The sequence below is a fragment of the Egretta garzetta genome, unplaced genomic scaffold (assembly GCF_000687185.1).
Source record: "Egretta garzetta isolate BGI_Z169 unplaced genomic scaffold, ASM68718v1 scaffold62, whole genome shotgun sequence".
Lineage (NCBI taxonomy): Eukaryota > Metazoa > Chordata > Aves > Pelecaniformes > Ardeidae > Egretta > Egretta garzetta.
This window is the reverse complement of record NW_009258947.1, coordinates 2,920,365-2,937,081: the sequence shown is the minus strand read 5'-3', so window position 1 is coordinate 2,937,081 and position 16,717 is coordinate 2,920,365. Positions and strand designations below refer to the sequence as shown.

Below are 16,717 nucleotides of genomic sequence, written 5' to 3'. Positions count from 1 at the left end.
AGGGCTGCTCTCGATCCTTTCTTCCCCCAGCCTGTATTGATACCGGGGGTTGCCCCGACCCAGGTGCAGGACCTTGCACTTGGCCTTGTTGAAGCTCATGAGGTTCACACAGGCCCACATCTCCAGCTTGTCCAGGTCTCTTTGGATGACATCCCATTCTTCCGATGTATCAACCGCACCACTCAGCTTGGAGTCATCTGCAAACTTGCTGAGTGTGCACTTGATCTCGCTAAGTCATTGATGAATACATTAAACAGCACCGGTCCCAGTACAGACCCCTGAGGGACACCACTCGTCACCGGTCTCCATCTGGACATCGAGCCGTTGACCGCTACCCTCTGGATGTGACCATCCAACCAATTACTTATCCATCAAACAGTCCACCCATCAAATCCATAGCTCTCCAATTTAGAGCTAAGGATGTTGTGGGGGACCGTGTCAAAGGCTTTGCAGAAGTCCAGATAGATGATGTCCATTGGTTTTCCCCGTCCACTGTTGTTGTCACACCATCATAGAAAGCCACTAGGTTTGTCAGGCAGGACTTACCCTTGGTGAAGCCACGCTGGCTATCTCGAATTACCTCCCTGGCCTCCATGTGCATAGCTTCTAGGAGGATCTGTTCCATGATCTTCCCAGGCACAGAGGTGAGGCTGACAGGTCAGTTTAGTGTCTGTTCATTTTATTTTAAGATATTTGAGTGTTGTTCAGTTTTTGTTAAGAAGCTACAAACTGAGATCTGGAACACAACTCTTGTTAAGTGAGCAATCATTCCATATTTTATATTAAATAGACATATTCTGAACACAGCATAGATTTGAGCATTGCATGGCATAGATAGCTGTTTTCCTGTTTTCTTCCTTTTGTGGATAAATATTCTTGTTTGTTGCTGTCCCCTTCAAAACTTAGGACAGTGGGGTGATTTGTTTTTCTTCAGAAATAAACTTTTTTCCTCCAGAAACAGGGTTTACTTAGCTTGCTTACATGAAGCACAGGACACTGAGAATCCCATGTGGCTTGGCAGCATATATCTCTCTCACATACAGATTTTCTGCATGGCCTCTCTTTAGCCATCATCACATCAGACTTCACTGCATCTTTAATATAGTTAGAAGGTCACTTCCCAAGAGAATCTTCTGGATCACACAGATTTGCAGAATGATTTGCAGTAGCATCAACAGCGAAATACTTCAGAGGACAATGACCTCTCTTTATTGAGAGCTCCTTGACAATGTTACCATTTTCTTTTGACAAAACTCAAATAACATGCCATGTCTGAAAAAGTGTATTCAAGAATTTTGGGAACTTCTCTGTGGAACTCTTGATTCTCTAGAAATTGCTGTCAAGCATTGTCAACTGTAAAAAACTTGCTCTTATTGGAGAGGGTAATGTTATCAGGGTAGTATCAGTTGATGATTATTAGAATCTTATAATTTACCAAGTAAGAACCTAGCTTTCAATACCAGTATCTTGTAGATTTGCTGATGAAAGATATCTGAATCCAAGTTCTTAATTTTTTCTACTGCTGATTGTCTTGAGTTTACTCCTGCTCAGTAGGCTATTCAATATTCTGTCAAAAGATTTGCATGAATAATCGCTGGGTTAAAAACTGGCTGGGTGGCCGAGCCCAGAGAGTGGTGGTGAATGGAACTAAGTCCAGTTGGCGGCCGGTCACAAGCGGTGTCCCCCCGGGCTCAGTTCTGGGGCCAGTCTTGTTTAATATCTTTATCAATGACCTGGATGAGGGGATTGAGTGTGCCCTCAGCAAATTTGCAGACGACACCAAACTGGGTGGTAGTGTTGATCTGCTTGAGGGGAGGAGGGCTCTGCAGAGAGACCTGGACAGTCTGGATCGATGGGCCGAGGCCAACTGCATGAGGTTCAACAAGGCCAAGTGCCGGGTCCTGCACTTTGGTCACAACAACCCCATGCAGCGCGCTGAATATGAGCCAGCAGTGTGCCCAGGTGGCCAAGAAGGCCAATGGCATCCTGGCCTGTATCAGAAATAGTGTGGCCAGCAGGACAAGGGAAGTCATCGTGCCCCTGTACTCGGTGCTGGTGAGGCCGCACCTCGAATACTGTGTTCAGTTTTGGGCCCCTCACTCCAAGAAGGATGTTGCATTGCTGGAGCATGTCCAGAGGAGAGCAACCAAGCTGGTGAGGGGTCTGGAGCACAAGTCATACGAGGAACGGCTGAGGGAACTGGGGTTGTTTAGTCTGGAGAAGAGGAGGCTGAGGGGAGACCTGATCGCCCTCTACAGCTACCTGAAAGGAGGCTGTAGGGAGGTGGGGGTCGGCCTCTTCTCCCTGGTAACAGATGATAGGACGAGGGGGAATGGTTTGAAGCTGCGCCAGGGCAGGTTTAGGTTAGATATTAGGAAAAACTTCTTCACTGAAAGGGTTGTCAGGCTCTGGAATGGGCTGCCCAGGGAGGTGGTCGAGTCCCCGTCCTTGGAGGTATTTAAAAGAAGGATAGATGAGGTGCTTAGGGATATGGTTTAGTGGTGGGATGGCAGGGTTAGGTTAACGGTTGGACTCGATGATCTTAAAGGTCTTTTCCAACCAAAGCGATTCTATGATTCTATGATTCTATGAATAAAGAACCAGTGGCTTGTACTTCTGAGAGAGGTCGCACTCTGCTGTTAGCATCCATTTAACTCTTTTGGTAAGATAGAATTGTCCCTGAGAGTCCTGTGGTGCTATAGCTCAGAATTTAAGGCAGTAGGTAAAGGCTAAACTGATGGAGGATGTCCCTTCAACCTCACGAGACACAGTAAATACTGAGGAAGGATTCTAACTAATGTGGCTTTACCATGAGAACAAATTCAGGAATCACTAAAAATTGAAAAAGTAGATAGTTAGCATTCAAAGTTGCTGCACAATTTAGCTTTTAAACTGACTACCATATTGTCTTGTCCAGTAAACAAGTCTCTAAATAATAAATCACTGTCTAAGAAAATTATTCCTTGGAAGGCTTGATTCAAAATGTCAGTTATCTGTGTGAGAGTAGGAGAAATAAATACTTTAGATCCCAATGAAATCTTGTACAATTTCCCCCAGATACCATTTCATTCAGCTTTTACTCGAATTTTCCACCTGAATTTTTATTCAGGTTTTTTAAATAACAATTACCAGGTTTGCCATTCCCAAGTAGGTTATAATAGCTTATAAAACTCTAGATATGGTTGACGAATTATAATTATAATGCAAAGTCTTCCAGAATAACTTCAAAATAACCCTGATATATGCCAGATGCATTGCAAGAAAATCAGTTATCACTCTTCAAATGTTTTACCATATGCAAATAAATCATAATCTACCAGTTCAGGATAAGTTCACTTTGCCATGGTTCATGAAGCTTGGCAGACAGTTTCACAAATACATTAATTATATTGATTCGGAAAAATTGTAAAGCTGTTCTCAGAAATTATGTGTTGATTCTCTAAATGTTATGTTATCACCGAGCCTTCTAGAGCAGATGTTATCTTTGGAAAGTCTTTAGAGTGTGCAGCCATTCAACAGCCTAGCTTGTATTCATTCAAGAATGTTACTACCAGAGAGGAGTACTGGATGCAGTACAGTTAGACAACTGCCAAGCAAAAGAAAGGGTAAATAACTAATGTTCTTTAAAGAACTGCCTATCTTCTGAACACTTCTGAAGTCTTTGCAGAGCTTAATGAGAAAAAATGAAGTATACACGGCTTGAACTGCTTTCTTGCGTGGATGAATGGGTGTGACGTTTCCTGTAGGAATCCAGGTTTAAGCAATTATTTCAAAAATTTCTTTCATTCTGTGGCACTAGAGCCTCACCACTACTCTGAAGTGCATACATAGCATAAATGCAAGAACAGCATTTACTTTAAGTTAGATACGTTCTGGTTTTTTGTTTCTTTGAATTTGTTATTGTTTATTGTTTAAAAGAAAAAAAATAAAACCATTCTCCACATTTAAAATACTTCTGATTATTTTATAATTAAAATTATCCTAAGTTAAAATTTAGAACACAGAATACTGTTCATTGCACTTTATGTATTTTAATCAGTGACCCATATGTTCAGCTATTTCATCTTAGTTAAAAAACACATCTGTTTTTGTTATCCTTCCTGTTTTGTTCAAGTCAAAATACTTTTCCATATGAAGAATAGAAAAACTTCGTAGTTACAAAAAGCTACTTAGATTTCTTTAGTAAAGCTAGTATTTATTTCTTATAAAGCAGAGCATTATTCCTTTTTCTAATAACAATACCAGATTACTTTTAGATTTCAGTTGACGAAACATACAACAGATTTACTAGTTTGTGGTGGGAAAAAGAAAGGGTTCCACTGAGGTACACAAGTTCTTCTTCTGGTTTCCTTCACTTTCTACCTTTCTTTGTCTTGTCAGAGATGGTGAGGAGTTGCTGCAGATTTACTGCAGCTCTTTATTTGAGTAAAGAGCATCCAAGCTTCAGATTTTCCAAACAAGAAACTTTTGGTGCTTTTTTCAGGCTCTTGAGTGCAAAAAAAGAGACTTTTTAAAAAAAAATACTCAGTGTATGCTTCCATGATTACTCTTACTAACTTTGTATCTCAGTTCTAAGCCCAAAACAGAGAAATTATAAACCTCTCTTCCCTCAAATATAAGCATACTTTTATGGTTATAATTTTTTTTTGTAAGATGAATTATGTAAAAAAAGATTAGAAATTAGGTGCAAAGACATATTGGCTCAAATGGAAACATGGTTTTACTCCAAATATGTAAATTTGAATTTTTTTCCATTGTGAGTCTTTCAAAGTTTCACACTTTTTTTTTGTAAATCAAAATGAAAAATTTCTTTAGCTTTTTGTTTTATGTCAAGCAATGACCCAGGAGGGAGTGATTTAGACAAGATGCAAGTCATTCTTATAAACATAAACTGATTTAGGAAGATGATTTTTCTTAAATGGTTCCCAGTTAGCAACCAATATATCTCCAGTATCCAATATTGTTATTTTTTGTTCAGTTCAGGACAACAGCCTTACACAAATTATGATTAAACATGTTTAAATCTTACTGAATTTTATTAGAAGAATTAAGACACATTCTTAATCTGAGTGCTTTTGTACATGGTCATCCAGTAGGATAGACCTATGTTTATGAATTCCTGCATTTTAAGACCAGACCAACAATTATGTCATCTGTTGCTTCTGTACTGACCTCTTTGATGTAAGCATTGCTTCTGGGAAGCCATCAACTATCTGTTTTAATGACTGTGCTTTATTCCGAGTTAAAAATTGTCTGGTTTGTACTTCCAGCATTATATCTTCTTATGCTCCTTCATCTTCAGTGAAAATACTAAGCAACACTGGGCTAAGCTCTAAATGCTGTGGAAGACTAACATTTTAAAATGTTAACAGCAGTCTCAGTGTGAGACTGCAAGATCTTTTGTGACAATGGAAATTGTTTACCAAGAACTCTTCAAAATACCAAAACGATGCAATTTATGCTTGAACACGTTTTCTCTTTACACAGATCCTGTGGTTTGCTTCTGTCATGCCATATTTATATTTGCTTTCTACATTCAAGTGTGTCTTTTTACGTTAACTTACTAAGTTAACTTAAGTTTACATTTAAAGACAGTGTCTTTTAGCTTAACAGCAATTCAGAAGATGCCAGGCTACTACAATAAGGTTCCACAGTCTGTAATTTTAAGGATTACATCTTTTTTTCTTTGAATAGAATTACATTTAATATAGTCCAGCATTTCTGTATGATTACAAAGGTTTTTTGAGAGAACCAGTATTTTTGTTTATATTTCATCCAAACCAAGAATATTTTATCTTTTTCAGATATCCGTGATCAGTAAAATACAGTTCTAATTCATAAATTTAAAATGAGGAGACTTAATCTGTGACATTGCTTTGTCTCTGCTACCAGGGGTAGCAGATAACTATAACGATACCTAGCTTCTGGGAGAAAACGTTGTCCATAGAGAAGAATTATTAGATTGCTCTTAAACATTCAGCTTTTGTGCAGAAAATGAATTGGACTGGGTATACCTAACTTGGGAAAACTTTAGATAGGCTGAAAAAAGCAGAAGTTTAGGCTCATTTTTCTCATTTACCACAACTGCTAAGGTATTCTTCAGTTAAAAGAAGACACAAACTTCTTGGTTTAGGCTTTCTGAAAGCTAGAGCAGAGCATTCTGTCCTGCACCTCTTGGCAGTGACAATCCTCTTCTTTGTACCTCAAACTGAAACAAGAATGACTGTTATTCATTTGGCAAGTTGAGCTATTTGAGTCTTTAAGAACTACAGAAATATCAGATCTGTGTACTTGAAGCTGCCACTGAACATATGGTTCTCATATTTACCAGTTTAAGGTGATAAAACCTTCCCAGGATTTCAGACCTTTGTTTCTAAAAACCAGCCTAGGAATAAAAAAACAATAGGCCATTGTGTTATTGTAACCCCACTCCCCCCACCCCACCCCCACCCCCCCAAAAAAAATCTATATTATGCGAGATAACCGTAGCAGTTATTAAACAGAGGATAGCAGAAACATTTCACAAACTGCTTCCAAGAGAAACTAAAATTTTCATGACACTCAGGGAAACTTTGAGCAAGATTGCTTTAAGAAAAAACTCCTCTGACCCAAACTAGTTTTTTCTCCAATGGTCCTTCAGAATGTGACCCCTTTTCTCACCATGCTAAATATAGAAGTGTCTAAGGGTGATCAAAAATGCCGTCATGCCAAGCATCTTACAGACACAGCGGTCTGTTCCCATCTGAAAGAGCTTAGTTTCTGAGTAGGCAGCAACAAGATTGTGTGAGAAACAGCAGAACACACAAGAAGAATGAACAATATGTTGGCAGTAAATATCATCTAGTTCTTTAGTGGTGCTGTTATTATAGGAGGAAGGTAATAAATTTACTCAAGAATGGGACAAGCTGCAAGGAAAGAAAAGGGAAGGAGAACTGTGTGGATAAATTGCGTTCAAGAATGATCTGTAGGTACTGATTTTGAACTGAAAATCAGTCAGTACTTTTTTTTTTTTGTCTTTCTTTTTCTTCTATCTTAATTGATATTAAGCCATGGACAAGCTAAGTTTTTGCTAACAGGAAAATTGCGGTAGTCTAATTTAAGTAAAAGTCCAATACAATTAAAAGGAGTCAAAGATACTTATTTTTATATAATCACAGAACAAATTTGCATTTCTTTCTCAAGTTGCTCAGTTCAACAGTGTTTTGAGGTTCTTTTCTTGACTTGAAACTTGTGAAATGATTCATGTTAATACTTTAGGTATTCGATCTAGCTACTGCTAAATTCCAGGAAAATACTTTATAAAATTGTATTGACTTTCTGAATAAATTTTTTTTGGTGCAAGATAAAAGAAACATTAGGGAAAATTACTTCTTCCCCTGTTCAACTGCTTTCATGGCTCATTCTGCTAATACGACTTAGCTGGGATGTGTCCATGGGATTCTGTGTTTCAGCTTTCCCTTCTGTTTTCGTAGCAGACTCTTTGCTTCTAACAGTTGAACATGCTGTTGGTTCCCGCTGCAGCTTGGCGTGTTACAACTTTTTGTTTTACAGCTACTGTGAATAGGAATGAGAAACTTTATTTTCTCATTGTCTCCTCTCCAAAATGCTGCTCTGGTTTTGTTTTTTCTTCTTCTTTAAATGGGACTCCTTCCAAATATTCGCTGTGTTTGGAAGGCTAAAAAAAGTGAACTGAAGGAAAGACATAATTCATCCTGTGAAGATGTCCTCTTAGGATCTTATGAGAAGATTTCTGTCATGATTATTCTCAGGCTTGAGATTTTCACTCTGTGGTGGGGTCTTAGAGTCTAAGGGGCTGGTGATACCTGCAAATCCCTCAAATTTGGAAATAGGGATGGTGAACCAATAAAGTGTGTCTGCAGATGTTCTCCAGGATTTAATTAAAATTCTCTTTCAAAAATAACAAATAATAATGCTTAGAATAGATGAGGAAGCAAGAGGCTGTTTTATCTATCACTGTTTTCCTCCATATGCAACTACCCCATTCCAAAAGCAGAAAATAATTAAAAGCCAAGAGAGTGGAAATTTCAGAAGTGAAAAGAATAGTTAAAGTAGCACTGATATATTTGTGAAAATAATCTTTATTCCTTTGTTTCATACCAAAAAGCTGTCCTGTGAATAACCAAATTCTCTGCATAAATGTTTTATTGCTGAGACATATTCAGCTGCCATCAAACTGATTCCAGAGGGATGACTGAATGTATGAATTGCCTTTGCCAATTCAGAAGATACTGTAAAACCATATTAATATTATAACTGCTGAATTATGCTGTAGTTTATAATGTGCAATTTCTTATCTAATTTCAGACTGTAGAACTAGAGGGCAGTTTAATGCATTTTCATATCACTTTCGGGGAAGACGGTCTCTTGACTACAGCTTTCAGGAGGACAAGCCCTTGAAGAAAATGAAAATGTCCAAAACAGTAAGGTGAGATTCTTTTTTTTTTTTTTTTAAAGTATAAAAAAAATTTGTTTTTAAAATGGAATGAAACTGAATAGTTTCTTTGTAAGTGCATACCACTTGTTTTCAGTGTCTGCTTTCTGAATTTCAAGATTGATGTATTTCATTCTGACATTTCCACATATCTGCTAACTGTAAACCGCTTTTTTTTTTTAAGCTCAAATTTGTGTAAGCCCTTTTGTGATTAACACAGTGTAGTGCTTTTGTTCTTCTATGCTTTTAATGAAAAAACTCAGTAATGAAGCATAATTTGGGGGATTTGGAATCCCACATTCCTACGGTGCCTTCAGTAAACCAAACTAAGTTATTCCCTCCTTGGAGCTGCTAGGTCCTCCTGTAGAAATAGGAGGAAACCAGGTGTTGATAACACTAGCACAAAAATTTGTGATACTAGCACAAAAATTTGTGATAATGGCAGGGATTGCTTCTATATGACTCCCTAATCCTCAAAGTACTCTAGCAAGGAAGTAAATCACAGTGTCGGTCACAAATGATCAACTGCACAGGGTGCCTGTAACTTCTAGGGAATCAAAACTTATCTATGAATTAGTGAAATGAAATGAGTTCTGCTGAGACGAAACATTGCTTATGAAGATCCTTCACGATGAATGAATCTGAGACTCTTTTGGATTATAGCTCTTTCCATATAGCATGTGCTCTTTTAGCAAATAAATTTATCTCCTTGACTGAGACAATCAGACAGAGTCTACCCACTCTGGCAAGGAAAGCAGCTAGACAGATATGTAGACAGGTAAATTTATTTCAGCAGCTTCAAATACTCATGAAGATGTTATAGCACTGACGAAGCACCACCATTATATTTCACTTCATTGATAGGAAGCTGTCCTGAAGTAACAGAGCCTTTAGGCGTTTAGGATTTTAGACAAGAGAAGTCAGCAGCTAAGTATAAGCTTACTTATAGACCACAGAAAAAGAAAGATTCCTTTGAAGTAATCCTTGAAGAAGGATGTTTAGTCTGTCTTTGCAAGTGGACTGTTAAAAGGTTTTGAATTTACAAAACAGCAATTCACTTTTTAAAGATGCTAGTCCCATAATTTTAAAACTGTAGAAGGGTTAAATTATTTAAAACTGAAAGCAAGAAAAAATGAATGCTTATATCTGAGAAGCAGCTTGTTTTTGTTAACTTGCTGTCTGACTGTGTTTCAGAAAAGAAGCTCAGAAATCTACAACAGTCCAATTAGTAATTAGAACTACAAAATAGTAAATTTACAGTACTTTATTTATAGCAGAAATAAAGCTAAAGCAACCCCAGTCCTTTAACATTCTCATCAGTTCTCATGCTTATGGTTGTATTTAAATTGTATTTATGGTGAAACTTTTTTTCTCCTTTTTTTCCCTTCTCATTTTCAATAACTTGAGCAGGTGGGGAAGATTAAACTTTTTGTTATACAACAGCAGCTGGTTTACTTGAATTTTGGCATGTTACGTTGTTTAGAGTTCTTTTTCTTTAATTTAGATTAAAAACTATGGGAAACTAAGTAGTTTGAACCCCTGCCAGTAAGTGTTGTTTTAATTTATGCAGAAAGATTATAATAAATCATGTGCCCTATTATATGAGAGAGGATTTCTTTGCCAATTCATTCTTCGGGTATCCCCTAGCTCTGGAGAAGACACACTTAACAAACTAGGAATGCTTGTATGAATTCAGGATCTTAATGTAATAAGTGACTTAATTAGTGTTATCCTTGGTTTTGAATACATGGGTTTTAAGTGGTGCCAAATAATATATTATTAGTTATGGACAGTTCCTTTGATAACTGTTTTGCATCAACAGATTGCATTGATTAACACAATTTAGAGTTGTATATGTCTTACCAGATATCGGCTGGACAGTGCTGTAACAAGAGACTCTAGATTTTGTGTACCATATCAGTATTGATTGCAAATCTTAGTTAAAATGGAACACAGGAGTGTGTGCCTATCTGAAAGTACTTCTCCTTTATTTATGAAAAACGACTTTTTATTTTTAAAGCCATATTTCTTTAAATACATGTTTTGCTAATGAGCATATAGAGGGAGAAACTGAATCTGAATGTGAATTTCATGTTTGGAAGTAACATTTTTTAAGATTCTTTCACTTTTGTCTGCTTTCATATTGGAGGCTCAAGAGATTTCCCAGTGAATTCAAGTTGATGCTCTACAGTGTCACTGATGACAACTTTGTGTGTCCCTCTGCATGAAATACATTCATTATTTTTCTAAGTAGAAGAAATTCCCTATTCCTAGTGATATTAACAGTAATCCACAGCTCACCTGACCTGAGGCTGTCTTAGCACCAGTGGCTCTTGTGTGCTGTTGTGGTTCATACAGTTTCTACATTCTTTTACATTTTTGCTAAGTGTTCTAAAATATCTAGCCTAGTAAAAATGAGTTAGATGAATACACTGACTTGGCATTCATTTGTTGCAGTTCTGTGAAATACAGTAAATATTTTCGAAATGCCACATCAGCATCTAATGAAAATACAAACATGCCCGCAGTGAATGACTTCAAAGAATTTGTCCTGGAAATGCAAAAGACTATTTCAAGCCTCAGAAACCAGGTAAGGTGCTATAATGGATACTTTCTAATTATAGGTTTAGTTTATAAAGTTTTCGTAATGTCACACCTCTTAGGTTTTTAGTATTTAGACATCCACTGTAGCCAAAACCCACCACATAGTATCTCAAACAAAACACAACACAGAACATGGTGTGTTATAACTCTTTATTTCTATGTTCTTTTGAAATCATACTGAAATATTCTACAATTAGACCCTCTTGACTTTTGAACATGAAGCCTTGTGTAATCATTGTATACTAAACATGGGATTAGTCTTTCTCTAACAATTTGTAGAGTTAGTAAAATCTTTTTTTCCTATCTGAAATGTACAGAATTATGTAAAACTATGATTAAAATGTAGACTTTATGAGAACTAATATGCCAGATTACAGCTGTAAACATAGGTAAGATCTAGATCACTCAGAGAAGACTTTCACGATGTGGCATAAATAAACTCTTTCTTTAAAAGAACTCAGCCATAGTGGAATTCATATGTATACCATACAGGACAGGCAAATCCAAAGTAGGCCAAAATGTTTGCCTAGAATAATTAAGTTTAGATTTGTCTTTCCATATATATCCCATGTAGTTTGCTTCTCTTTGTATGCTCTAGTTGTGTATTCCAATGGTAAGAAATGTATCTTCTGTTAGTTTTCTTTTGAAAGGCTGTTTCCATATGTATTACCTGCTTCCAATCTTTTAGCATTATGAAATCTAAGTAGTGAGAAGAAAAACCCGGACAAGTATTTATCGTGGATTATGTAGCATAAGAGAAAAGGCAGAATACCTTGCATCAGTAAAAACCTTTCTTTCATTCAGTTATTAACTTTTTTTAATTTTTTCAGATAAAAAAACTTGAATCACGACTCAGTAAAACTGATTGCACTGATGAAAAGGGTAAATCATATTCCAGCAATGAAACCTGGAAAAGGGACCCTTGTACTGTGTGTGAATGCAAAGTAAGTATGTGGTAATCCATTTTGAGATAGGAATTATATTAGGTTCTGCTTCTAAAACAGCAGTTCCAGTTTTGTGCCTGCTAATTTCCGGGTAATAGTTGCTAATTGGTTTTTTATGGACCTTCAGTTATGTGGTGCAAAGAATTACATTGTTCAGATATCCCTGCCCTTGACACCAGTTTTCAGTCCAGTCTTTATATACTTTTATATTTCCATTTTCATGGATGTATAGTTGTACTGGCAAAATTAACTGCAAAATAAGAGACTTCTTGATAGAAGTCTACTAAAATACATAAAAATCAATAAAAGCTCATCTAAATCAGTTCTAGATTTTCATTTTCTTTTATCATGGTGAAATTTTTGAAAAGGTAGTTAAAGAAATATGTCAGTACTTGATATCCCAGAGTTTCATGCCTGAACATTGGATAAAATGGTATAGTGCTCTATTAAAGATGGTATAATACAAAGAGCCTTCTCAGTATCAGTTTATGCTGAAATAAACTATGTGGAGTTAATCTTAGTAGCCAAGATCTTAGAGACGATGAACGAGAACATGTTCTTCAATAATATGAAAAATTTATTTCTTGTTTGGAAAATATAGCTAAGTATGTTCTGGTTCTGTTACTTTTTTTTCTGACACAGGTTGGTCAGATTACCTGTTTTGTAGAATCATGCCCACCGGCTGACTGCGAAGCACCTGTGAAGGTCAAAGGAGATTGCTGTCCAGTCTGCTTAAAACAAAATATTAATAAAAAGAAGCCATAAGTCTGCTTTTTAAGAATTTAGGGTGCATACTCCTCAAATCATATCAATGCCTGCTGATGGCAAAAACAGGTAACTACAGTCTTAACAACAGCAATAAATCAAGATTTACAACATTCTAATGGTGCTGTAACAGTATAACTTAATGTATCATTTTATTTTCTGCCCATGAAGGTAATCACAATGCAAAAATTAACAAAAGGGAAATTAGCAAACAGGTCAAAGTTAATTGTGTGTTAAACTTCTCAGGTTAGATAAACTCAAACTGGTGCTACTTTAAAAGAACACTGTCAGGTAGTTTTAGGTACCCAAAATGACTGCTCTTAAGACTTAGTCTAAAATGAACACTTTGTTTCCTATCTTTAATTAGCAACATTAAAAGTTTACTCTCCTTCTTCATATATGATATTAGCTCTTTGTTGTTATTTAGTAAATGCAGGGAAAAGGAAAACACAAGGTCACTGTGCCCGATGCAATGCCATAGAGGGCCAGTTTCTGCAAACCCACCTATGCATGGAAATTCTCTTGAATCACACTATCATTTCTGCTACTGGACCACGAAGGAAACAAAGAAAACTACATGACACGTTTCAACATCCTTTCATTAACTCAAGGAGCAAAATTAATCAAAATTTTCAAACCGAAAAAGCTAGAATTAGTAAGGAAATATGACTCATTGTAATTGGAAGATACAAAAAGCAACTGAATGTATAATTGACAGTGTTCCTCATTCTATGAAAACATACATGACAGAGTAGCATTTGATCATAATCCTTTTTGTCAAAACATATGTAACTGCTTGGTGCCTTTTTTTGTTTCATTTATCCTAAATCATTGTAACATGACCATGCAGTAAAGTTTTAAAGCATGCTTCTCTTGATCTCAGATCAGCTCATGTATTTGTATGGCCCTGTTAGGAAAATGTGAAAAGATGTCACTTGCCATTTTGTATACAAAAATTCCTACTGATTCATTGTGCATATTGTCAATAGATATATGTTCCTCATTATATTGTGGCACTGTTTGTTGCAAAAAAAGAACAATCAAAATCAAGCATCATGATTAATTGTGGATTGACTACTTTTTCTGACAAGTTGTTTGATTTTTAGGTTTTTTTCCAGTTTCACCTAATGCATATATATTTTTACCTCAGTATTTTTGTCATTCATGTTAAAAATGGTCTGCCAATGGACTCTATTTCCCATTTAATAAATGTTTAACATTATAGAGTATATGTCTACTCTAGCATTTCAAAGTTGTGTACTTTTTGCAATACAAACTGCATATTTTTGACCAGGAATTATATATTATATTCACTGAAGGACAACTATCATACCTCATTCTACAGCTTTTTTTGTGTTTATTCAGAACTTACTCTCTCCCTGAATACTTAATATGTTAGAATTTGTGGCTCTGTCCTTAAGTTCTAAGTCAGGACTAACTAGAACCAGAACTTTTCTTTAGTTACATAGTTCACTGACTTCTGAGTTTATTGTTCAAAGTTAGGGAACAGAAATTTGGATATCAAAGAAAACTGCACAAAATTAAACATTCTCATCTTAAACATTTCAGATTATGCAAATACTTAATTATTGCATGGTAGATCAAATACCTGTCTAATAACTAACCTAGCACAGCAATATGAGTCCCACTATAATGTTTTGGCACATAATTTCTCTGATTACTAACATTAATAATTTCTAATTTGATGAACTGATACCGTGACACACATTCAAACTTTGGTGTATCTTTAAAGCTTGCTACAGAAACTTGTTCCATATTATGGTAGGAGCAATATGTACATGTGAGTGGTGTGTTAAAGGTGTGTGGTAGAGGTACACATGGAACTACAATTTATATTTTTAAGACTATTTTAATTGATTTTATATACAATGTTTTGACTTATGTAATTTTCTATGTTAATACTTTTAGAAATTGTGTGTGGCGAGCATGTTTGAGTATCATATGGTTCCTAGAGGCTGTCATTCCTGTATTTCTTTGATACTCTGGTATTTTGTTGACTTTTGTTGAGAGTCCAAACCACACGTCTCGTCCTGTAATTCCAACTCAGATGGAACTCCTATTGACCTATGGCAGGAATTCCTCAAAGAGGAAGGATTGTGGAGCTAAACCAAATATAATTTAACTGTCTAAACAGTTAAATAAGGCAGTAATACATCCAGTTGGTTACTACTTGCATTCTTTTATTCCAATTTTATATTAAATAAACTTTCCTGAGATTTCCGCTTATAGGAGAAGAGAGTTTCCATTTATACATTATAAAATAGTACCTTATATCTGATTGTTCCTTTTCTCCAGCCTCCAGAGTAAAGTGGGAGGTTTTCTTTGTTGTTCACTGTTTATTCATATGGTATATAAAATGGGCTTAGGAGTCTGGATATGCTTAAACAAGTGTAATACTGTGTTATTTTCTGCCATCCGTCTGATTATAAACCATTCAGGAAAAACAGGTCTTTATCCACAGTTTAAAATGTAATCAGTCATGGGTTGTACTAATTCAGTTTTATTGCAGTGTCTGCAGAATCAGCATTAATTTTAACATTTCTGAAACAGTGGCCAATGGCTAGACCACCATTTCCTCAGTATCCACTGTGAGAATATTGCTGTAATATGTTGCAAATATTACATATTTATTTTCTTTTTTAATGTTACCTAAAACAAAGTCTTTGTTGTTTTATTTTAATCAGTAAATTTACCAAAGAACTGTTTGCACTGTATAATGAATGCTTTTCAGTTAAAATAAAATGGGCCACATTTCCAAGTAAATTCCAAGTGATTTCTTCTCAATTGTTTAGATTACTTGCTGAAGATTCTAGTGCGTAGGCTTTTATCAAAGATCCATATTACTTCTCTTATGCAGGATTGTCATGATCAAGACTCCATTTCTGAGAACTAAACAATGAGCTAATGAATCGTGTAGATTCAGTAAGTTCTTTAATATTACGACACACAGAATTTAACTATCTATTCAGTGTGTTCTTCTAGATGATGGGGAAAATACACATAGACTCAGAAAGGATATTTAAAAATACATTTATTTCTTAGCACAAATGTGTATTTGAAAACTCTTAGAGCTGAACATTTTTTTTCCCATTTTATGGGAATGTCACAATACTTACAGCCTGTTCTTACACAGTTTCTTCACTTCCTCACATCTTCAAATAGATCCAGTCATGACTTGCCTTCCAATGCATTTGATTCTACATTCATTCTTTATTCACATTGTTTCAGAAATGGATATCCAGGTTCATGCAATCTCAGCTCTCCTGTGCAAAAGATCTTCTTATTTAGGTCATCTTGTTTCTCCATCCTAAGATATGAATTACTGCTGAGTTACTCTCACCCTTTGGTGAGGTGCTCTCACCCTTTGGTGAGGTGTTAGGACCTCTAGGGCACTGCGTCTGTTCCTCTGTTAGATCCACCTGAGATTCATCTGTTTCTTCATGACTTCATACAGTAAAGCATTTTGTGATACAGTATCATTGCAATTAATATAATTCTAAGTTGCCTCACAGTGAAATGGGAGAAGCTAAAGGTGGACTCCAAGACGCAGAGTTAAGAATTGTTTTCAGGTTGCAGTTGACTGTGCTTCAATATGGTTTGACGCTGAGTATTGCGTAAGTGTGGCCAGCAGGAGTAGGGAAGTGATCGTGCCCCTGTACTCGGCACTGGAGTGTGTTCAGTTTTGCGCCCCTCACTACAAGAAAGACGTTGCATTGCTGTAACACGTCCAGAGGAGAGCAACAAAGCTGGTGAGGGGTCTGGAGCACAAGTCTTACGAGGAGCGGCTGAGGGAACTGGGGTTGTTTACCCTGGAGAAGAGGAGGCTGAGGGGAGACCTTATCACCCTCTACAACTGCCTGACAGGATTCAGATAAAATTTGTTTGGCAAAGTACTGGTATACATTCTTCTAGTAACCTAAATGGGTAATGC

The 16,717-nt window shown here is 36.3% G+C and overlaps 1 protein-coding gene across 1 annotated transcript in view; it reads left to right on the top strand.

Annotated features, from left to right (window-relative positions):
• PXDN (peroxidasin) overlaps window positions 1–12,765 on the top strand; it is a 60,518-nt gene extending 47,753 nt beyond the window's left edge. Inside the window, exons 20-23 of the mRNA XM_009634254.2 lie at window positions 8,326–8,446; window positions 10,910–11,042; window positions 11,887–12,000; window positions 12,643–12,765. Coding sequence (XP_009632549.1) covers window positions 8,326–8,446; window positions 10,910–11,042; window positions 11,887–12,000; window positions 12,643–12,765 — 491 coding nt within the window. The remainder of the gene's footprint in view (window positions 1–8,325; window positions 8,447–10,909; window positions 11,043–11,886; window positions 12,001–12,642) is intronic.
• The last annotated feature ends 3,952 nt before the right edge of the window (window positions 12,766–16,717 follow it).